Consider the following 24,094-nt stretch of genomic DNA (forward strand, 5'->3'; position numbering starts at 1 on the left):
CCACAGTCTGCTCCTCCCATGAGCTTTGCTGTCTCAGAAAGGCCAGTTCTGTTTTCCCACTTGTTCAGACCAAAAATCTGCCTGATCATTTGAGTTATTTCTGATTTTTGATCATGATAAGCAACACAGAGATGAGCATACAGGTATAAAGCTTTCTAATGCACTCTTCAGTTTCTCTTACTCCCCGCAGCTCGTCTGTAAGAGGACCCCTTTGACTTTTCCTTTATACCCACAGATGGACCACATCTCAGAAACTGAGATGGCCCTGTGTCGACAGTCTCTCCCACTTGGATTCACTGGCCTCCTACTGGTCTCTCTGATTCTTTCCTTGCTGTTCCCTGCCTCTCACAATGCTCTATTCAGCCATGGTGAAAGGATCAAAATACAAGCGGTAGGCTCCAGTGCCTAGCTGGAAGCCCACCAGTGCTTTCCACATCACTGGGACAAAGCCAGGGTGCTCGTGTCACTTGCTGCCCCCCACATTCAGCACTCTGCTGCCTTTGTTCTGTTCTAGCTCTCTGGACTCCTACATCCTTTCTGAAATGTCACCTTCTCAGTGAGGCTTTTCCTGACCCTGCTCTCCACGCTTCAGACCCCCACCCCCCGACTGCAGCACTTCCTGCCTCCTTTCCTGATTTATTCTCCTCTAAAGTACTCATTACCATCTGATAAGCTATATATTTTACTTATTTATTTACTGATTTTCTGTTCTTCCCTCACTTGGATGCAGGCTTTCTGAGGGCAGGCTTTTCATTTGGTTTGATTACTGCTCTTATCCTGGACCTTATAGTGGATAGAGCCTGACACAAAGCAAAGACCCTGTAAATAATGGCTGAATGAATCGTGTTTATGTCCGATTAGTTTTCAAGTTTTCTCAACCCATTGTTTCGCCTCACTTCATGTCTCATTTTGTGTTAAATTGTGGTGAAATACACGTCCCACATGGTCTAACGTGGCTGTTTTAAACTGTGCGTTTCAGAATGCTAGGCACACTCACGTTGTCGTGCAGTCAGTCTCCGGAACGCTTGCTATCTTTAAAACGATGCCCATTAAACAACTCCTAATTTTCTGTTTCCCCCCAGCTCCTGGCTGTAGTGTTTTTACTTTCTCTCTTTATGAATTTGACTAGTGTAATTCCTCTAGTGGAAATCATAAAGTATTTATCTTTTGATGGCTGGTTTATTCCATTTAACATAATGTCTTTTCGTGTAATCCACATTGTAGCATGTGTCAGAATCGCCTTCCTATTTAAGGCTGAATAATATTCCAATATAGGTGTATACTACATTTTGTTTGTTCCTCCATCAGTAGACATGGGTGGCTTCCACATTTTGACTGTGGTTAATAATAATATTATGAACATGGGTGTAGAAATATCTCTCTAAGATCTTGCCTTCAGTTCTTTAGGCTATATATTCAGAAGGGAAAAGGCTGTATCGTATGTAATTCCATTTTTTATTATTTTGAGAAACTATGATACTGTTTTCCAGAGCAGTTACACCATTTTAAATTCCCATCAACAAAGCACAAGGGTTCCAATTTCCTTAAATCCTCATCAAAAATATATTTTGTATTTTTTTTGGGAAAATGTTTATTGAAGTCCTTTGCTCATTTTTTAGTTATTTTTTATTGTTGTTGATTTTGTTATTTTTATATATTTTTTCCTGATTGACCTCAATGATTATTGCTTTACTGGTGATGCCTGCGTTAATTTCTGAAGAATAAGTAGAAATATACTTAATATAATGGGTAGGGCTGTAAAGTTGGGGAGTCTAATCTTGGCAAAGAGAATGGCATGTATAAATGGTAATGAGTAAAAGGTACATGCACATAGGCATAAATATGCATTGATGTTCTATCTGAAGAATGTATATGTAGTTTACATATTTTCCCCTAAATAGGATATATATAATATATGTGTGCATATGTGTGTATGTGTATATACACACACACATATATATACATACATACACTTATAAATGCACAAATATGGTAATAAGTCTTCTCAATAGCAACACTATTGACATTTTGGCCTAGATAATTATTGGTTGTCCGGTGTTGTCCTGTGCATTGTAATTATTTAGCAGCATACCTGGCTTCTACCCACTAAATGGCAGTTACTCTCTTCCCCACCCCGCAGTTGTAACAATTAAAATGTCTCCAGGGATGGGGAATGGATGAAATAAGTGAAGGGGGTCAGAGGTACAAAGTTCCAGCTATAACATAATAAGTTATGGAGGAGGTGAAGTACACATAAGGAATGTTGTCAGGAATATTCTAATAATTTTGTATGGTAACAGGTTGGTATTTGGTCTTACTGAAGCAATTTCAGAATGTATAAAAATATTAATCACCATGTTGTACACTTGAAACTAATATAATATTGTATGTTAATTATGATTCAATAGAAAAAAATGTTTCCATGCATTGTTGAATATCCCCTGGGGGCAACTCCTTTTCCTGCCAGCTATAACCTCTGCTCTAAGAGGAAATGTTAGAGAGGTAAATAGATGGTGGTGGGGGTGGTTACTGGTAGTATATTGTTATATCATGATTAAGAGCCTTATCTGTAACAGACTGTATTTGTGTGTAAACCAATATTCAACAACATATCGATTATGTCAGTAGGTTTAGGGGTCAGCGTAAAGAATGTCTCTTATACTCTTTGTGAGCTTGTATTGATATTATTGTTATTTCTTACTGAGCTCTTAAGAATCTCCCATTAGGACTCAATTATACAGTAAATTATAGCATTTCTCCTTTTCTATTCAGAGAAAGTCTGCTTACTCCTATTCAGAGACTGTTTTCAAAGCATTGAACTACGATTTGTTCCCTTTGCATTTCTGGAAACTCTGGCAGAGTGAGAGGCTGAGAAACCTATAGCTTTCATCCCATTTTGTAGACCATACTCAGGAGAAACAGAGTATGGCAACTGAATAAAGTAGCATATTCATTAATTTTATAATTTGTGTGCTTTAAGACTTACCCAGCAGCAGGAAGGTAGGCATTCTAGAAAGATTTCTGTGGAGAATTTTGACATTTCCACTACTGATTTTGATTGATTTAGACACAAACAAGCTTTATTAGCTTTTGAAAATCAAAGTTAGTGAAGCAAAATCTCTGCCTGATTCATGACTTCCACCTATGTCCCTTGTAATTTGCAACCCCGCATTAAAATTAGGGCTACCATTATTCAAATTTACCAGGAATTTCCTACTAAAAGATAAAAGGATATGTATATTGATAAACTCTAAAACTTGTGCATCTCTAATCTGAGGTACAACCCATGTACAGGGAATAGTCCAATTCAAAGAGATAGGTTGTATGAAGTTCTTACTCCTAAGGAATGTTTAGTTATGTTCTTACCCCTAAGGTATGTTTAGTTCCTTCATGGGCCAGAGCCTCCCACTGAAGAAATGAGAGTGGTCGTTCAAAGTGCAATTGTATTTAGTGAGTTGACAATTACCTACTGATTGGTGTTCATTTTAGTGGTGTTTTATATTTGCTAACAGAGTGTGATTTACTTAAGATGTTGCCGGGAATGTAAAATGCATGTAAAATAAGTGTAAAATGTAGTTTTGTTTTCCCCCAGCCTTTCACAATTTTTTAAAAAATTGTGATAATGCACAATGTGAGATTTATACTCTTATCAAACTCTTCCAATTGTGCAGTGCAGTATTGTTAATTCCAGGTACAATGCTGTTCAGCAGATCTCTAGAACTTGCAGGCCTAAAACTTTTCATTGAACAGCATTTCCCCCATATCCCCACCACCCATTCCTTAGGTTTTTATCAACAAAATTCTGGAATGAGGGGAGTCGTGACAGAGGCAAATAATCCCTAAATCTCCAACCTGTTTGGCATTACTTCTGCCTTTAGTTATGTTCTTATTCTCAGTAACTTATAGATAAACATTCATGTTTATTTAGCAGTTGTGGCCCTATGCTAAGCTCTTTAATCATTATTTCTTTTTTTTTTTGTCTTTTTATTTATTTTTTGTAATTAATTTATTTTTTATTGGAGGCAAATTATTTTACAATATTATATTGGTTGGTTTTGCCATACATTGACATGAATTCGCCCCAGGTTTACATAAGTTCCCCCCCCTGAACCCCCCTCCCACCTCCCTCCTCCTTTTATCCTCCCTCTGGGTCATCCCCGCATGCCAGCCCCAAGCATCCTATAACATGCATCGACCCTGAACTAGTGATTCGTTTCACATATGACAACATACGTGTTTCAATGCCTTTCTCCCAAATCATCCCACCCTCACCCTCTCCCACAGAGTCCCAAAGACTGTTCTATACATCTGTGTCTCTTTTGCTGTCTCGTATACAGGGTTATCATTTGCATCTTTCTAAATTCCATATACATGCGTTAGTATACTGTATTGGCGGAGAAGGCAATGGCAAGCCACTCCAGTACTCTTGCCTAGAAAATCCCATGGATGGAGGAGCCTGGTAGGCTGCAGTCTGTGGGATCGCTAAGGGTCGGACACGACTGAGCGACTTCACTTTTCACTTTCACACATTGGAGAAGGAAATGGCAACCCACTCCAGTGTTCTTGCCTGGAGAATCCCATGGACGGGGGAGCCTGGTGGGCTTCCGTCTATGGGGTCACACAGAGTCGGACATGACTGAAGTGACTTAGCAGCAGCAGCAGCATGCTGTATTGGTGTTTTTCTTTCTGGCTTACTTCACTCTGTATAATAGGCTCCAGTTTCATCCACCTCATTAGAACTGATTCAAATGTATTCTTTTTAATGGCTGAATAATGCTCCATTGTGTATATGTACCAAAGTTTCTTATCCATTCATCTGCAGATGGACATCTAGGTTGCTTCCATGTCCTGGCTATTATAAACAGTGCTGCGATGAACATTGGAGTACATGTGTCTCTTTCCATTCTGGTTTCCTCGGTGTGTATGCCCAGGAGTGCGATTGCTGGATCATATGGCAGTTCTAGTTCCAGTTTTTTGAGGAATCTCCACACTGTTCTCTATAGTGGCTGTACTAGTTTGCATTCCCACCAACAGTGTAAGAGGGTTCCTTTCTCTCCACATCCTCTCCAGCATTTATTGCATGTAGACTTTTGGATAGCAGCCATTCTGACTGGTGTGAAATGGTATCTCATTGTGGTTTTGATTTGCATCTCTCTGATTATGAGGAATGTTGAGCATTTTTTCATGTGTTTGTTAGCCATCTTTATGTCTTCTTTGGAGAAATGTCTGTTTAGTTCTTTGGCCCATTTTTTGACTGGGTCATTTATTTTTCTGGAATTGAGCTGCAGGAGCTGCTTGTATATTTTGGAGATTAATCCTTTATCAGTTGCTTCATTTGCTATTATTTTCTCCCATTCTGAAGGCTGTCTTTTCACCTTACTTATAGTTTCCTTTGCTGTGCAGAAGCTTTTGATTTTAATTAGGTCCCATTTGTTTATTTTTGCTTTTATTTCCAATATTCTGGGAGGTGGGTCATGGAGGATCCTGCTGTGATTTATGTCGGAGAGTGTTTTTGCCTACTTTCTCCTCTAGGAGTTTTATAGTTTCTGGTCTTACATTTAGCTCTCTAATCCACTTCTTTAATCATTATTTCATTTAATCCTTTCAATAGCATGGTGAGTTAAACATGATTATTATCAGTATTTTTCTTAGATGAGGTAACTGATTGGAAAAACTGGGTAATATCCTCATGTTTACACATAAAGTAGTAGACTGGAGATGTGAACCCAGGACAGCTGCCCCAGGGCCTATAGCATCGATAACTCTGTTCATGTTTGAAAGAGCCCCTTCTCTTCCAGCATGTGTATATATCCAATGTATATCTTGTATCAGGACAAGCTGGATAAAGAATCAAAGCCAAACTGAAGCAAAAGCCAAATAAAACAAAACAAAAAAATCTCCAGTGGGAACTCTTTCCTGCTCATTTTATCAAAATCACATAAATACAGAATTCACAGATGTCTGAACCTGTATTGCCATAGGCTTTCTCCATATATACCTACAATTATGGATTCAAAGGCAAGGGTTGTAAATTTCTTTGTGGGATGAAACTCTCATAACTATGCCAAGAGTCACATGCCTGTATCACAAATTTAGTCCACAGACGATATTTAATGTGAGTATAATGTTTTTAGTAACAATCTCATTTTAAACATTTTAAGGAAATGTGTGCACACTCTATGTTGACAAAGTCCTTACCACTTCTTGTCTTGCTTTATCTGCTTTGCTCGCTTAGTTTACCTGCTTTATCCTTGAAGGCCTTTCTTTACCTTTGAAATCCCTGCTACCCAGTAACAATTTGGGTGGACGTGGAGTGATTTTCATTATATATGTAGGTATAGAAGTTGTTATGTATAGTCATACAAAATATACATATTTTACTTTGAGGCTTAACTTCTACTGAGGCTTTGCTTTCTGTTATTTATGTTAATATTATGGTTCCCTCTTTTTCTTTTTTTTTTTTTCTCTTTTTCTTTTTCAAGCACTAACGTTCTGTTGTCCCTTTGGATTCCTATTCATTTAATTCTTCATGTCCTCTTGACCAAAGTTGAATGAGTCAGAGGAGGAAAGGGGCTTTCTTGGAACTGCTTTTTTTGTGTGTAGATTTCTTGTTGTTGTTTAGTTAAGAAGTCATGTCCAACTCTTTTGTGACCCCCATGGACTGTAGCCCACCAGGTTTCTCTGTCCATGGGATTTCCCAGGCAAGAATACTGGAGTAGTTTGCCATTCCCTTCTCCACGGGATCTTCCTGAACCAGGAATTGAACCTGCATCTCTTTCATTGCAGGTGGATTCTTTACCACTGAGCCAGTTTCTTAGAGATGCTTAAAAAAAGAATAAAACGCTGCTTCTTTGACTTCCCCTTGTCCCTTGGTAAACATGACAAAGTGCTTTTCAAGGTGGACCAAAGCATTAGCATTAGTGTGTGTGTGTGGCTCAAGGTGGTAACATTTGAGTCTGTTAGAGGGAGTAATAGGCAAGTTGCTTTCCTCCTCTGAGTCTGTTTCCTTACCTGTGAAACACAAATAATGATACATCACATAATTTATTTGAGGTTTTGATAAAATATCCTATAAAGTACCCAGCATAGGTCAGAAATCTAAAACATGTAGGTTTCTACATCCCTCCTTCCATTCTTCTCAGACACTAGATTGAATATAGATACTGCCAGTGATATCAAAGTATATAAAAGGATTTCAGAGAAAGATTGCAATAAGAATGTACTCTTGCCAAAAAGGGTCCCCTAAAACCAACTCACAGTGTCAATATACCTTATGTATAATTGCTTTTCTGTACATGGGTATGCATAAATGTGCCACAGAGGTGTATGTGTAAGCATATGTGTGTACACATACATGTAACATTTGTGTTGTGTGCACTTAATGTGCTTTGTATATGCAAGTATGGAGTGTGTGTGCAGGAAGAAACAGGGCTAGAAAAGACAGTACATTGCACTAGATATTTGATGGTAACCCTTATTGTAACTCATGGTATATAAAATAAAGTTCGTTTATGATGTTGCTCTTATCTTCTAATTAAAATCTTAGGCATGAAACTTCTTTATACCTGCATAAAAGAAGCAGTTTAATTTCTCTGCACCAGGGGAGAAATGATTTCATTGCCTGTTATGCAGCCCATCAGTACTTGGTGAGAAGTGAGGGAGAGTAGTTATGAAAGCCTCATTCTTTCCTAGTATATTTGTCCTCGCAGTCTTCAAGGAGCATGGATGCATCCTCTGAGGTTTTTTTCAAGGTCAGCAGGGCTGCTTTTCCCAGTAGTCCTTTCCCTTCACAGTGCCAAGGGAGGAGACAGTTATTCTGTGTACGAATCTAAGAGCTTTTGACCTAGATTATTCATATATGAATTTTTTTTAAAAAAAGAAAGAAACTAGACTGCCTATACTGCATCTATTTCTCAAAAATTTGCTGAAAACTGGTAATTTATTTCAATGAAGCCAAAACAAATATTTGAGAAAAAGAAAGTAAGCTTGTCTTGGAAGTTATAAAGGAACGAAAAAGGAAAATGACTATGAATCTTAGCAGTTAAAGGCATTGAATTTGTGTAAAGCTTACTTTATAATACTGAAATATACTATTGGTAAATTTTTAAAACTCTACTTTTCAAGAGTTTTATTTTAGAAGCATATGGAAATGTTTCTTTGACTTTACTTGGTACTTTGGACCCCATGGTGCATACTGCGTGTAGCTGTAACCCTAACAACTAGTGGCATGGCCCAAGACAGGACAAATTACAAGAGGAAATAAACTCATTTGCTCCTTAAGTCACTGAACAAACATTCGGAACTCAAGGAAGTTGGGTTGAGCTAGATGATAAAGGTCAAAAGAGCTGTGCTAATGATGGAACAAAACACAAACACAAGGGGCAAATTATGTCAACTCATTTTAAGAATTTTAGGATATAGGAAAATCAAAGAGAAGTCATTGAATGGTTTTAGATTATTCTGGCCACCGTATACAAAGTGAGTTGGAGGAATACTGGTTGAATCTGTGAGATGGACTAAGGGTATCTTACAGGAACCCAATACAGAAATGGTCACATTTTGGACTAACACAACCATAATGGGCAGGGAGGGAATGGATCTGATTTTAGAGTTAATTAGTAGGTAAAATATGCAGAGCTTAGAGACTAAATAGTTATAGGAGGTGAATGAGAAAGCAGAGTTAGGGATGAACCTCCAGCATTTAACTTCACATGGGTGGCTGGTGGAAACACTCACTGGACTAGGAAACACTAGGGGTGGGGACAAGGGCTTGGATGAGGTACCCTGGGGCATGCTAAGTTTTAGATCTTGTGGGATATTCAAACTGAAGAAAGTGCCAGAACACTTAGTGTTCAAGTCTGAAACTGAGAGGAGACCTTAGATTAACTTTTAATTTATGAATTGTCCCCAGAAAAGTGGTAACGGAAAAATAAATAATGATGAGAGTGGAAGAGGTCCCCGAGGAACAATGTATCTAGTGAAAAGAGAAGGTCAAAACTGGGGGTTGAGGAGTGGTTCTAACCAGGATAATCAGAGAAAGCTGAGTAATCAAAAGAGGTGGAAAGGAAAACCAGGACAAGTACGGTGTTACAGAAGCCCCTGGAATAAAACGCTTCCAGAAGGATGGAATGGTCAGTGGCCGCAAAGACTGCAAAGAGTTTAACTAAGGGAAAGATAGGTCTGAGTGTCTATTGGATTGAAATCCTGAAAAGCCACTCACACATTTAGTGAGACCAATGCCACTGAGGTCCTATGAGTAGAAGACTTTTGACTCCTGAGAGGTCGATAGTAAACACAGCTATCACTTGTCAAGAATATGCATTATGCCAAGCATTCAAAGCCAGTTCTGGTATCATCAGACTCAGTTACTGTTGAGGAAACCAAGGCCCCTGGAAGTTAAGTGATGCTCCAAGGTGACAGTATGCAGAGAAGTGTTGAGACCTGGACTTGCTGTCTCAGATGTCTGTTCACTACAGCACTCTGTGCATTCGGCTTGGGAAGGACAGACTTTCTTGTGCATCAGTATTTGTCCAAAATGGCCTTGAGGGATATGTGCTTTGGAAAACAACTAGAGCAAAGGGATCATGAAACCACCTAAATCAATTAAATCTCTGAAACTGTTCAGAAGGAACAAAACAGTGGGATCTTTTTCATGACTTAAAAGCAAGAGAGTGATGGAGAGTGATGTAGAGAATTGACAAAGGGAAGACGAAAAGACAGAGGTGTGATGGTCCCAAGGTCAAGGGACAGAGGACCATAAGAATAAACTTCCAATATGTACAAGTATAAATATAAAAAATGAAAGTATTTAGAAGATGGACGTCAGAAAAATGAAGCCTCATTTGTATGCAGACCTAACCTTGCACAGTATTTTAGCTCAATTCACCAGTAAAGGACAGAATCAGGAAAAAAAAAAATACCAGTATTTCATCTAGAGACCCAGATGCCCTTTTCTGTGCTGTGATATATAAGTAGAAATGACTTTTTATTTATACTTTAATTTCTTGTATTTATTCTCTGCTACTGACTCTGTCTATATTTTCTTCTCTTTCCTTTCTCTAGATCATGCTCCTTAGTGATCCTGAGATAGAGAGCAGCATATTGATCAGCTCAGATGAAGGGGCAACCTATCAGAAATACCGGCTCACCTTCTACATCCAGAGTCTGCTCTTTCACCCCAAGCAAGAGGACTGGGTACTGGCCTACAGTTTGGATCAAAAGGTGAACAAATTCTGTTTTCATTCACATCCTGTCACCCAGGTACCACCCCGTGAAAAGCACTTGCCTATTTACTCAGTCCATGTATACGAGGGTATTCAATGACATTGCATTGTTCCAACTACATTGATTGTGTCTGCAGCATCTAACTTTCCTTTTTAGTTTTTAATATCAAAATATGCAGGCAGGTATATTTCATTAATGACAATGCCATTTGTCATTTCACAGGTTTAAGATGGGTTTTTGTGTGGTTTTACTCATTTAACCTTTAAAACAAACCCTGTGCTATAAATGGGAAATGTGTATTCAAAATAACTTCATGGAGACTAAAGTAAGCAAAGGTGCAGAAAAGCCAAGGTACTTGTTCAAAACTACTCACCTGGTAGCTAGAGGAGCCAGAACTTGGAAGCTTATTGTCAGAGTTCAAGTCTAGACATATCTTATCACACCGTGCTGCCTTGAATTGGAATATACCATTGTTCTCAGTTTAGCAAAGGGAGGAAAGCCTCAAACTTGTCGATTTCATTGTTTTCTAAAAGTACATTCAAGATAGAGTACCCCAATGAGTCCTCCCCTCTGAGCTTCAGATCCATACATATATCCAGCTGTGTGTTTAACTTTGTCTACTATATGTCTTGGAAGCCTTTCAATTCAACATATTCCCAAGATGAACTCTTGATCTTCCCACATCTGATCTGGTTCTCTTCCAGTATTCCCTAATTATATTCATTCAGTTGCAAAACTCAGAAACCTAGGAGGTACCCTTAGTAGTTCTTGCAGTATATGTTCATCCTATAACTTGAACTATATAGTTCCCAAATGTAGATCTTTTGATTTCATGCCTTTGCTTAAATTCCTTCTGCATCTTCTCTTTGCTCACGATTAGTCCAAAGTCCTCAGTAGGCTGTGAAAGCACCCAGTTGGTCTGGTCCCTCCTTCTCTCTTCAATGACCATCTTCAGTCCCTCCCCACAACTGTCTCCCTTGCTCCCTTTCCTGGGCCTGGGATCTTCCATACAGTAAACCTCTTCACTGTCAGATCTCAGACATCACTTCCACAAGACATCGTCCCTAAGCTCCCTGACAAAGTTAAATCCCCCTTGCTATTCTTTCTTACAAGGCTATGCACACTTCCCTTCGGAGTACCTGTCATGGTTGGGATTTTTCTGTTGATTGATGAGCACTTGGCATCATTCGCCTTTCTCTCTAGATCACAAGTTCCATGTCAGCAGGGTTGTGTCTGCTTTCACTCACTGTTGTAGTACCAGTCTCTAGGACAGTGTCTGTCATTTGATAATGATCAGTAAATATTTGTTATATTTGAAAGTTTGGACTTCCTTGGAGGCTCAGACGGTAAAGAATCAGCCTGCAATGCGGAAGACCTGGGTTCGATCCCTGGGTTGGGAAGGGCCTTGGAGGAGGGTATGGCAACCCACTCCAGTATTCTTGCCTGGAGAATCCCCATGGACAGAGGAGCCTGGAGAGCTACAGTCCTTGGGATTGCAAAGAATCAGACACAACTGAGCTACTAAGCACAGCACAAATATTTGTTAAGCAATTGAATTAGTGGATGGATACATTGCTATGGTAATGAGCCCTTTATAGTTGATCAATTTATATCTATGAGAAGAGAATTTAGATTGTTCTTTGTATTTCCTGCTTTTTCCAGAACCTTAGTACAGTGTGTGATGACACACTATTATGTCACAGTGTTGTGGAATCAATCAGTGGAAGGGAGTAGATACTTATGAGTACTGTCTTACGTAGAGTTGTCTACAGAATAATGTTGTTGAAATAGCTTCTTGTCTCTGTTCTCTCCAGTCCTGGAACAGTTGCTCCTCACTATAAGTTTGAATCTGTAATTTGTAAATGTGAGTGCGTGTGTATGAGGTGTCAGCACCTTTAAACAATAATTTCAACATAACCTTTATATCTCTCATTAATAGAGTCTCAAGGTGGGCATCAGGTGCTAAATGCAATCCCCTAAGGACACCCACATGACATTTGCAGAGCAAAAACCATTGCAAATACATTTCTTTCATGGCATCAGGTGGATATTATATGAAAGACTTAGCTAAATATCAGATAGTCTCTGTTTAAATGCTTAGTATAGCCAGGAATTTTGAATATATGTTGAAAAATATAAATCATTTAGATGTTATTAAATGACTGTATGATAATTTATTTAGATGAAACTCAGAACTCTTAAGTCATGTTTTTACTTATGCATAGACAAGCTAGGCAGCAGACATCTCATGCCAAGAGGTTGATAAACCAAATGCAGTATAGAAGTATTCCTTTTCTTCAGCTCCACAGCACTGAGAACGTCTACGGCATTGCTTGTGAAGTACCCTTACAGATATAATGCATTCAAGATAGTTTCTGACTAGGTGGTTGCTTTTTCACCTGGTGAAAATGTTTCAAATGTGGCAGTGGGCACTGATGGATTTTCCTAACCACACTGAACATTTCTGGATGCATTCTTCCTTAAGTTCTCTTTCTTGTTGATATCTTTTGTGTGAAGTGGCTGAATCTTCTTTAGGCCCATAAACTTTCTAACTGGTGCCCTGCCACTCTTTTAAATAAATGGTGTAAGAAGGCTGATGATGCCCCCGGCAACATTTGTAGAGATGCCATAAAACATCATCCAGACATTCAGGTTTCAGCAGAGTTTTTCTTTATTTGGGAGTAATTTATTGGTTTAGAGTCAAGGAGAGGGATGCTCTGGGGCAGCAAATGAAGATGCAAGGGTAGCCGAGATTAATATACAAATGTCTTGTTTCGGACTGCAGCCTTCTCTGACATGCATGCATTGAGGCTCCGTCTTCTTCCAGAGAAAATGAAAAGTGCTTGTATTAAGGTAACTGCAGCATCAAAGGGAGATGTTTGTGGTGAGGAGGGAATCGATGTTTCCATTATTGTGCCTTTGATGAAATGCACTAGCAATTTCTTTAGAATCTGTAAGGCTATCTCTTTTCGTTGTATGTATTACAAAAGACCTAATTGAATGATATTTTAAAAGGACAATATCCAATTGCTCTACCTTCCAAATTGCTACCCCAAAGCTGCAGGAAACTTGCCAGGAGCTCTCACTCAATAAAGGCACTGCTGGAGAATTAAGGAAATACCTTCTGGATAGAACAAAATTGTGTCTAGAAATTGAGAGTGCACATTATCTTGTGTTCATTGAGATATTGGCTGGCAGCTTGTGAATCCCCTGGGAAACTTGGCTACCTTGTGCTGGTCAGGGCCAGGTTGGTGGTGAAAGATCCAAGCCTTCCAACTTCCAAAGCTGTGAAAGGATGTGGAGGTAGAGCAAATACACCTTGCACTTGACCCTGTGGGAAGATCATGCCTCTCCAATTCTGATGTGTCCCAGTCTCACAGAGTCTTTCTGTATCCTTCTCAGTGTGACGTGGGCCTTTAATCAAGTCCTTCTGTTCTGGCTTTACTATGGGTCCTATTACCTCGTATGCCAGCTCCCCTCTGCCTTACAGATTCTCCTGCCATCTTGCATTTTAACATTAACTGACTCAGTAAGAATGAGATTCTTTCTGTGTACAGGAATCTTGGAGATGTTTTTATAAGAATCTTGGAGGTTTAAAAAAAGCACAGCAGAAATAATATGTTATGGTTGACCAAATTGGAAATAATAAAAGAAAAGCTACTCCTCTCCTCTCAGAACCAAAGCTCTAGAACATCTTAGGACAGCTGTGTATTTACCAGTTATTTAGAAGGCAGGATTCTCTTTTGCCTCCATCAGACTGTTTCCTTGCTAACGACTGAAACAACTCACTTTGTGATATTTTGAATTAGCTGGAGGGCTCAATAATCTTACTGAAACCGAAAAGTTTTGAAAAGATTTTGAGATAGGTTTTGAGGATGTTGCAGTCCTTTAAAAAGTTAGGTGTTATTCTCATAGTTACAGAAAGCTGATGTTTAAAAACAATCCCTCATTTTGACAGGGAACGCAGCATAGTTTTTTGAATGGGCACATGCTTATGTATTCACATATGCATACAACCTGGACAGGGGGACCTTCCATAGAGATGCAGAGTTGATAACAGCTGTTTTCCTGCAGGAGAGGTGGGATTGCAGGGCTCTCTGTTATCATTTGTCTTCTTGGCAAAATGAAACTTTAACACACCTAGCTGGCTTTGGCCATCAGAAATGAGAATCTCAGTGGGATTTCAAACATGATTGTTTTTCAGGCGCTTCTGGGCTAGACTAGTCTAGAATTGCCTGAAATTTCGATGTAAAAACCACTTTCTGAAACACTAGCACAGATAATGTAGGGTTGCTCTATGGTAATTGGGAGGGAGGTGGGTGTGCAGCTATGGGTGTTTTGTTTTATTGCTGGCCACGCACCAAGTTCAGTAGCAGCTGACAGAGTGACAAGCTGGTGAAGAAACTGATGCCATCTTGGGAATTGTTGTTTCGTTGCTACGTTGTGTCCGACTCTTTTGTGACCCCATGAGCTGTTATCCACCAGGCTCCTCTGGGCATGGTCACTGGCAAAACAGGGTCTGCAGTGGAGGGGATGGGCTGCCACACATGAGCAGGACACTAGTGAGTTAGGGTGTATCTGGTGTATAGAAGGCCTGAAAACTCAAAGGGAAGTTTAAATTTGTACTTCTGGAATGCTGGTACAAATGAAGAAGTTTCTTTCATTTATATTCTCATGAAAATCCTCTGATTAGAAATGCAACTGTGCTCAGAGCCTTCAGGATTAGCAGGAGATGGTAACTTTCCCCAGTAGCCATTGACAGAAAGGCTTCATGGCTTCCCAGCTGGTGGGGACGACGCTGTTGGGAATTACCTTGGGCTGGCTGTGGTGCTGAAGCCTATTCCCTGTGGAATAAGACTGGGACAAAAGGTACCTTTGATTTAGAGAGAGACACTGCATTTTCATCGGGTCCTCTTTCCTGCCTATAAAATCACTGTGTATCACTGAAGAGGAGAAAGGAAAATCCGCAGCCCCACTCACCTAGGGTGAGCCCACACTGCGCTCACAGGTGTCTCATCCGTACAATAGAAATATGCTGTCTCCATCACCATAGAAACACTGGTTTCCAGGAGGCCACTTTCCTGAAGGTGAGCACAAAAACAGTGGACTGAGAGAGAATGACCCTATTTTGTATTAAAAAGAAGGCACAACCACCGTGTTGTTCAAATGTTAGCATTAACCTATTTGAGCTGAGTTCTGAATGGCAAAACTGGTTTAATGCACAATATTAACTTGCGTTCAGTGAGGGTGGTGCAGTAAGAATCTCTAGTCTTTGCAACATTGCTCTAAGGATGCTGGCTCAAAGGAACAGACTTCAGCAAAAGTCTTTATCTTCCTAAGCCTGCCTTTTCTGTACCGTGTCCCAGACTTCAGGTCCCTGCCTCTACTTTCTATGTGTCCCTTTTGGTAACCTGACACCTTTCGGTCAGGAAAAGAACATTTGCTAAAATAGTTAATGGAAGATGCAGCATATATTGGAGAAGGCAATGGCAAGCCACTCCAGTACTCTTGCCTAGAAAATCCCATGGATGGAGGAGCCTGGTAGGCTGCAGTCCGTGGAGTCGCTAAGGATCGGACACGACTGAGCGACTTCACTTTCACACATTGGAGAAGGAAATGGCAACCCACTCCAGTGTTCGTGCCTGGAGAATCCCGGGGAAGGGGGAGCCTGGTGGGCTTCCGTCTATGGGGTCACACAGAGTTGGACACAACTGAAGTGACTTAGCAGCAGCAGCAGCATATATATGTATTAAGAAGGGTATACAGGTATTTCTTCTCAACAGCACCTTTCCTGAAGCAGTTATGCTCTCATGATAGAGATTTGAAATGCAGTACTTGGATGCAATCTTAAAAACGACAGAATGATTTCTGTTCATTTCCAAGGCAAACCATTCAATATTACAGTAATCCAGGCCTATGCACCAACCAGTAACACTGAAGAAGCCGAAGTTGAATGGTTCTATGAAGACCTACAAGACCTTTTAGAACTAACACCCAAGAAAGATGTCCTTTTCATTATAGGGGACTGGAATGCAAAAGTAGGATGTCAAGAAACACCTGGAGTAACAGGCAAATTTGGTCTTGGAGCACGAAATGAAGCAGGGCAAAGGCTGGTAGAGTTTTGTCAAGAGAATGCACTGGTCATAGCAAACACCCTCTTCCAACAACACAAGAGAAGACTCTACACATGGACATCACCAGATGGTCAACACCAAAATCAGATTGATTATATTCTTTGCAGCCAAAGATGGAGAAGCTCTATACAGTTAGCAAAAACAAGACCAGGAGCTGACTGTGGCTCAGATCATGAACTCCTTATTGCCAAATTCAGACTTAAATTGAAGAAAGTAGGGAAAACCACTGGACCATTCAGATATGACCTAAATCAAATCCCTTATGATTATACAGTGGAAGTGAGAAATAGATTTAAGGGACTAGATCTGATAGATAGAGTGCCTGATGCACTCTGGACGGAGGTTCGTGACATTGTACAAGAGACAGGGACCAAGACCATCCCCATGGAAAAGAAATGCAAAAAAGCAAAATGGCTGTCTGAGGAGGCCTTACAAATAGCTGTGAAAAGAAGAGAGGCAAAAAGCAAAGGAGACAAGGAAAGATATAAGCATCTGAATGCAGAGTTCCAAAGATTAGCAAGGAGAGATAAGAAAGCCTTCCTCAGTGATCAATGCAAAGAAATAGAGGAAAACAACAGAAAAGGAAAAACAAGAGATCTCTTCAAGAAAATTAGAGATTCCAAGGGAACATTTCATGCAAAGATGGGCTCGATAAAGGACAGAAATGGTATGGACCTAACAGAAGCAGAAGATATTAAGAAGAGGTGGCAAGAATACACAGAAGAACTGTACAAAACAGATCTTCACGACCAAGATAGTCACGATAATGTGATCACTGACCTAGAGCCAGACATCTTGGAATGTGAAGTCAAGTGGGCCTTAGAAAGCATTACTACGAACAAAGCTAGTGGAGGTGATGGAATTCCAGTTGAGCTATTTCAAATCTTGAAAGATGATGCTGTGAAAGTGCTGCACTCAATATGCCAGCAAATTTGGAAAACTCAGCAGTGGCCACAGGACTGGAAAAGGTCAGTCTTCATTCCAATCCCAAAGAAAGGGAATGCCAAAGAATGCTCAAACTACCGCACAATTGCACTCATCTCACACGCTAGTAAAGTCATGCTCAAAATTCTCCAAGCCAGGCTTCAGCAATATGTGAACCGTGAACTCCCAGATGTTCAAGCAGGGTTTAGAAAAGGCAGAGGCACCAGAGATCAAATAGCCAACATCCGCTGGATCATGGAGAAAGCAAGAGAATTCCAGAAGAGCATCTATTTCTGCTTCATTGACTATGCCAAAGCCTTTGACTGTGTCGATCACAATAAACTGTGGAACATTCTGAAAGAGATGGGAATACCGGACCACCTGACCTGCCTCTTGAGAAACCTGTATGCAGGTCAAGAAGCAACAGTCAGAAGTGTACATGGAACAACAGACTGGTTCCAAATAGGAAAAGGAGTGCGTCAAGGCTGTATATTGTCACCTTGCTTATTTAACTTATACGCAGAGTACATCATGAGGAACGCTGGGCTGGAAGAAGCACAAGCTGGAATCAAGATTGCTGGGAGAAATATCAATAATCTCAGATATGCAGATGACACCACCCTTATGGCAGAAAGTGAAGAGGAACTCAAAAGCCTCTTGATGAAAGTGAAAGAGGAGAGTGAAAAGGTTGGCTTGAGCTCAACATTCAGAAAACAAAGATCATGGCATCTGGTCCCATCACTTCATGGGAAATAGATGGAAAAACAGTGGAAACAGTGTCAGACTTTATTTTTTTGAGCTCCGAAATCACTGCAGATGCTGATTGCAGCCATGAAATTAAAAGACGCTTACTCCTTGGAAGGAAAGTTATGACCAACCTTGATAGTATATTAAAAAGCAGAGACATTACTTTGCCAACCAAGGTCCGTCTAGTCAAGGCTATGGTTTTTCCCGTGGTCATGTATGGATGTGAGAGTTGGACTGTGAAGAAAGCTGATCGCCGAAGAATTGATGCTTTTGAACTGTGTGTGTGTGGTGCTGGAGAAGACAATCTTGAGAGTCCCTTGGACTGCAAGGAGATCCAACCAGTCCATTCTAAGGGAGATCGATCCTGGGTGTTCATTGGAGGGACTGATGCTGAAGCTGAAACTGCAATACTTTGGCCACCTCCTGCGACGAGTTGACTCACTGGAAAAGACTCTGATGCTGGGAAAGGTTGGGGGCGGGAGAAGAAGGGGACAACCGAGAATGAGATGGCTGGATGGCATCACCGACTCTGTGGACATGAGTTTGAGTGAGCTCCGGGAGTTGGTGATGGACAGGGAGGCCTCGGGTTCTGTGATTCATGGGGTCGCGGATAGTCGGACACGACTGAGCGACTGAACTGAACTGAACTGATAGAGATTCAGGTGTGGCAATACTTTGGTGAAAGAGGTGGCTGTAGGAATAGGTGGGCTAGGGCTTGTATGATGCAGTCTCTTCTGGTGCATATAGCCTTCTCTGTGTTCCTCCACCTCTTTTTGTATGGAGTGACCTTATCTTCACATGTGCACTGGTCCTTTGTGCTCACACTGCTGCCCAGTGTCCCTAACTCTCATCCCTTTGCCTAATTCTGACCCTAGGTTTCCAGTTTTCCAGTTGAATCTAGGAGTTCTTCTGCTTATTCCTTCCTTTGCAAGCCTCTCTGGGCTTATGATCTGGCTGATCTGACCTGGCCAAATCTCCTCTGTTCCCTCCATTCTCTGCCTCTACCTTGACCACTCCCTCTGGTACCTGACCTTTTAAAGTCAGGGTCAATCTTTAAATGTTTTAAATCAAAGTTTAATATATATACAGAAAAGTACACATATCATGAGCTCAATGAATTTTCATAAACTGAATGCACCTATGAAACCAGCACCTGATCAAGAAGCATAACGTGATTGGAGTCCCAGCATCATCCCCCTTATGCACTTTTTCAGTTATTACCTTCCTCCCCAGGTCCAGCTGCTATCAGTAGGGTCCTTTCCTTCCTCCCAAGTCCGGCTGCTATCATTAGGGTCCTTACCTTCCTCCCAAGTCCAGATGCTATCAGTAGGGTCCTTACCATCCACCCCAAGTCCAGCTGCTATCAGTAGGGTCTTTACCTTACTCCCAAGTCCAGCTGCTATTGGTAGGGTCCTTACCTTCCACCCCACATCCAGCTGCTATCAGTAGGGTCATTTTTAATGGCTGGCTAAACTGGTAAAGAAATAGACTCAAGATGAATTCCTTCGAAGAAAGGTTGGAAGATAGCAAGTGAGGTAACTGACAGAGAAGGAGACTTTAAAAATATTAGCATTAAAGAATTAGTGTAAGCCAAAGGCAAGAATTCATTGACATTCAGTAAGTCTAGTTAATCCAGAGAATTCATAAGGAAACTTTTGAAAGATGTTCATTTAAAATTAATTTAATAAGTTTTAATTTATATATATTTTCCTTTCTGTGCCATAAGGAAGACACCCAGTGTTGACAAAGTTTTGGTGAAACTCATATTCTGAAATTGTATTGATGGTCATGCAAATGAGTTTTCCTTCCTGGAAAACATCTTGGCAATGTATCAGAAGACAAACACGTTTTCATAACTTATTTCAGCTACTTCACTTCTGAGACTGAACCAAGAGAATAATGCCAAAAGGATTAAGGTATAATAAGGTTTATCAAAATCACTCATAAAATCTGGGTAGAAATTTGCTGACTGTCCAACACTAAGGGATTTTTAAATCAGGGTATATAAATTTGCCTAAATATTATTGAGCCATTAAAATGGTGATTATGATGACCATGTAGCAACATGGATACATATTAATACCTATTTAGTACTTATATACCTCATAGATATTACATGTATGTAAATTCGTACACGATTCATAGAAAATTAAGTAGTGTGCTTTGAGTGTAAGTATGCAAGAAATAAAAGAAGGAAGGAAAGAAGCAAAGAGGGAAAGAAGAAGAAAAAATTTAAAAATGGTTGAAAATATTGCCAAATATTACCTGAGTTCTCTTAAGATGATGGGATTGTTTGTAGGGTTTTTTTTAATGCCATTTGTTTTTTAGATTTTGTATTATTTTGTTAGATTACTTTTATGATTCAATTCAGTTCAGTTCAGTTGCTTAGTCATGTCTGACTCTTTGTGACCCCATGGACTGCAGCACACCAGGCCTCCCTGTCCATCACCAACTTCTGGAGTTTACTCAAACTCATGTCCATTGAGTCTGTGATGCCATCTAACCATTTCATCCTCTGTTATCCCCTTCTTCTCCTGCCTTCAATCTTGACCAGCATCAGGGTCTTTTCAAATGAGTCACTTCTTCAAATCAGGTGGCCAAAGTATTGGAGTTTGAGGTATAGCATCAATCCTTCCAATGAATATTCAGGACTGATTTCCTTTAGGATGGACTGATTGGATCTCCTTGCTGCCTTGAATAACATGTTTAGTCCCAAATATAAGACAGTGATCTTTAAAAAAAGATTTTAAGTGTGAATAAGGTCAATTTAGGTAAAATTACTTTAAGTTATAATTTAACTACATTTTCAAGAGGTGGTGTGGTGTAGAGGAAAATTTCCCTGGACTGGGAATATATCAAGTCTGAGGTTTTTCTCTTCTTTAGCTTTGCTTCTCACTGTGGTCCCTTTTGAACTGTGAAACTCAAGGAACTATGTTGTTTTCTAACATAAAAGTATTCTTTTTGGATATAACCTCAAGCCATATTGTTTACAACTCAGTGATAGATATAGGTTTTATTATTTAGAAGCACCCAATATAGTTAGAGATTAAGAAAGTGATTTCTTCTGGTGGTTTTTCAGATGAATTTTGTGACTGTATCCTAAAATTGACTTGGCATTTGGTTATTTGATTTGACAGCTTTAATGGAAACAAATACTCTGGAGCCAAGAGGTATAGACATATGCAGTGAATTGGTATTGGTGCTTAGTAACTCTTATATTCCTCATGTTATGTTACTTGGTACTGAACGTGAAAGTGCTTCTTGGAAACAGAGCAAATATGTCCTTATGTATCCCTGTGTATGGGCACCAATGGGTGCTTTTATGTACATGGTTACATTGAATTCTCATAGGGATCTGCAAAGTGGGTATTGTTATTTCCAAGTTATAGGTGAGTATGTGACTCCTGAAAGCAGTATCCATTTGCTCAAGGTCACCCCGACAGTGAGGGGACTGGCCTGCTCTCTGCATCTGGCTGAGACCCTCACCTATGACCATTACACCTGACTCTGACTAGTAGATGGACAGACTTTCCGTCACCTGGGGCAGAATCCCATAGGGGCCAGTTTACACTGAACCTTAGCCTCAGAGAACACTGTACTAGGGACACAACAAAATCACCCAGGCAGAGACCAGATCTTCAGATGAATCCGGTTACTTCTAGCACATCCCTCAGCTAATGTCACTTATCAAGTTGGCACCTTGAATAGGAAAGTCATCAAATTGCTTCCTGATAAGTCATAGGACTGAATAATTTCCCCCTGGCAGAAAATAAACAACAAAGCAGTTTTTTTTTGTGTGTGTGTGTTTCAGGTTTCATGCAGTTTTGCTCACTTTTCCCATCCATTTGTTCCAGTGTTTGAGTTAACATATAGAATAAATAAGTCTTTGCCATTCAAATAAGTAATACTATAATCTGGTTTTTTTAAGGAAGTTTATAGAGACATCTTTAATATGGTAATGAAGATAGAAGTTGAAATCATTTAACTTCATTTACAAACCATGAATATGTATTATGCTTTAAATGAAAAGAAAGGCTAAAACAGATATAGTGTTTGTTCAATTTGCTAAAGAGAAGACAATTTGTCAAGATTTTTTCCCCAAAACTCAAGCAATATGCAAATATAGGAAAATCAGACCTCCATGTTAATTCCATGGCATGATGAATATTTTTATAATCCTAATTAGTACCAGTCATTTAGTCTAGCAATTTCCCCCAATCTAACCAATTTGAAATTAAAATAGATGCCTTGATTACAAAACTCATTAGCAAAGAAGCACCCTTCTCACTAACCAGTTCATTTAAAATGCACAGACTGAATGAAGTGTGGAATACTTGTGTTGTCAATTGGCATAAGTGAAGTGAGTCTTAATTGGGACCATTGTGAAGTATTTGTATTGCTGCATGTTTCATTGCAGTATGATATATCATTCATTAAATGTAACAAAAGCAGCTTTTAAATGTTTTAATTAAGTGAAGTTGGTGTGCTTGGTAATTTTTATAAAGTCTAATGTCACAATTGTTTGCATTTGGAGTACTGATAGGTATTAATGTCAGGAAGATGAAGTCTGACTCTGCATTTATCACTCTGATTACGCAAAGAATGGCAGGTTTAATGTCAGAGGAGAAGATTAAATTATAGAACATTCAGTGACTTCTCACTGAAAAGTACCCACATGCGTATTGTCCTTGTGCATTTGGACATGGAAACTCCAGAAAGGCCTGATTTATGGCTGAGGATGGAGAGGAAGGGCTGAGGGCTTGGGAGTGAAATAAAAGGAGAAAATAACAGTTGGGGATTTTTTTTTGGTAATTTCTTTTTAAATTTTCCTTTTTTAATGAAGGGAGGAAGTAGTAGGTGGAGGGAAACTCTGTCCAATATATTTTTGTCTACTCAAAAGAGCAATAGAGATGTGCAGCACTGCAGATTGATGTTCTGTCTAAGCCAAGTGTGGGAGTGTGAGAGGAGGGGGAAATTGGCTTTGGACCAGGGAAATACTGGAAACAGGGCTCTACAGAAGTCCTGAACAGGGGCCAGGTAACAATGAGTTCAAGGCTGGTTTTTTCAGGGACAGAGACTGTACGGAGAGTTGCAGCAGTGGCAGGTTTATAGGTGTAAGACTTCAACCCCATATCAATAAGGATGCAGAAGTCAGCCATGTCACTGATTTCCTTGAAAAACCTAATTTTGACAGTCCTGCCCATATCCATTTGGTATTTCCACTGTAAAGGAAATGGTCCCATTGACTTCTGATTGCAAGATTTGCATTTCTTTGCTGTAGGGCTTTCTCTGAAGCCTTTTGAGGCTACTCAATCCATTTCTATAGAAGTGCCATGGAATTAACATGTAGGAGCAGCCCTCAGCCAATGACCAGCAGAATTTGGTGTAGAAATAATATAGTTTCTTTTCTTCTTGTATGGAACAACTCCAAAGAGTTTTACACTTTTTTTCCAGAATGTTCCAATGGAATTAAGCTCTAGTTACCCAGAGTTAGCTCACTTTATAACATATCATTTCTACACTCCATTGGCTATAATTTCTGTACTCCCATACTATTTCCCAAACACACTACTTAGTTCTTTTCTCAGTGTCTGCTCCTGGGGGAACTGTAACGATCTGTGACAAACATGTTGTGGTTTTGGTAGTGGTATCTGAAGATTTCTAAAGGGAAGGACAGGGGCCACAAGCAAGTCTCCTTTGACATTTCTGTGTTCTTAAGTCCCTTCTGGGCTGTGCCACCCTCTCGTTTTCCTCATTGTTGTTAACCAAATAATATCCTCTCCCCCAAAATAATGCCTGTCTCTGAATCCTCAGACCTGTAAATATATTTCCATAAAGGGCAAAGGGGGACTTGGTGGATGTGATGAAATTAAGGATCTTGAGATGAGGAGGGTATCCTGCATTATTACCAGGTGTGCTCAGTGTAATCACAGGGGTTTGGTTTTACAAGAAGGAGGCAGAAGAATAAGCATTTAAAAAGGAGATGTGACAATAGAAGCAGATGTTGAAATTATGCTTTCTGAAGATGGGGCCACAGGCCAAGGGATGCAGGCAGTCTCTAGAAG

At 39.9% G+C, this 24,094-nt stretch overlaps 1 protein-coding gene across 1 annotated transcript in view; it reads left to right on the forward strand.

Moving 5' to 3' along the window:
- SORCS3 (sortilin related VPS10 domain containing receptor 3) overlaps positions 1-24,094 on the forward strand; it is a 642,617-nt gene that overhangs the window by 327,944 nt on the left and 290,579 nt on the right. Inside the window, exon 4 of the mRNA XM_055424699.2 lies at positions 10,063-10,221. Coding sequence (XP_055280674.2) covers positions 10,063-10,221 — 159 coding nt within the window. The remainder of the gene's footprint in view (positions 1-10,062; positions 10,222-24,094) is intronic.

This window comes from Moschus berezovskii, chromosome 12, assembly GCF_049115385.1.
Source record: "Moschus berezovskii isolate FMDL1 chromosome 12, NW_MosBer_1.0, whole genome shotgun sequence".
Lineage (NCBI taxonomy): Eukaryota > Metazoa > Chordata > Mammalia > Artiodactyla > Moschidae > Moschus > Moschus berezovskii.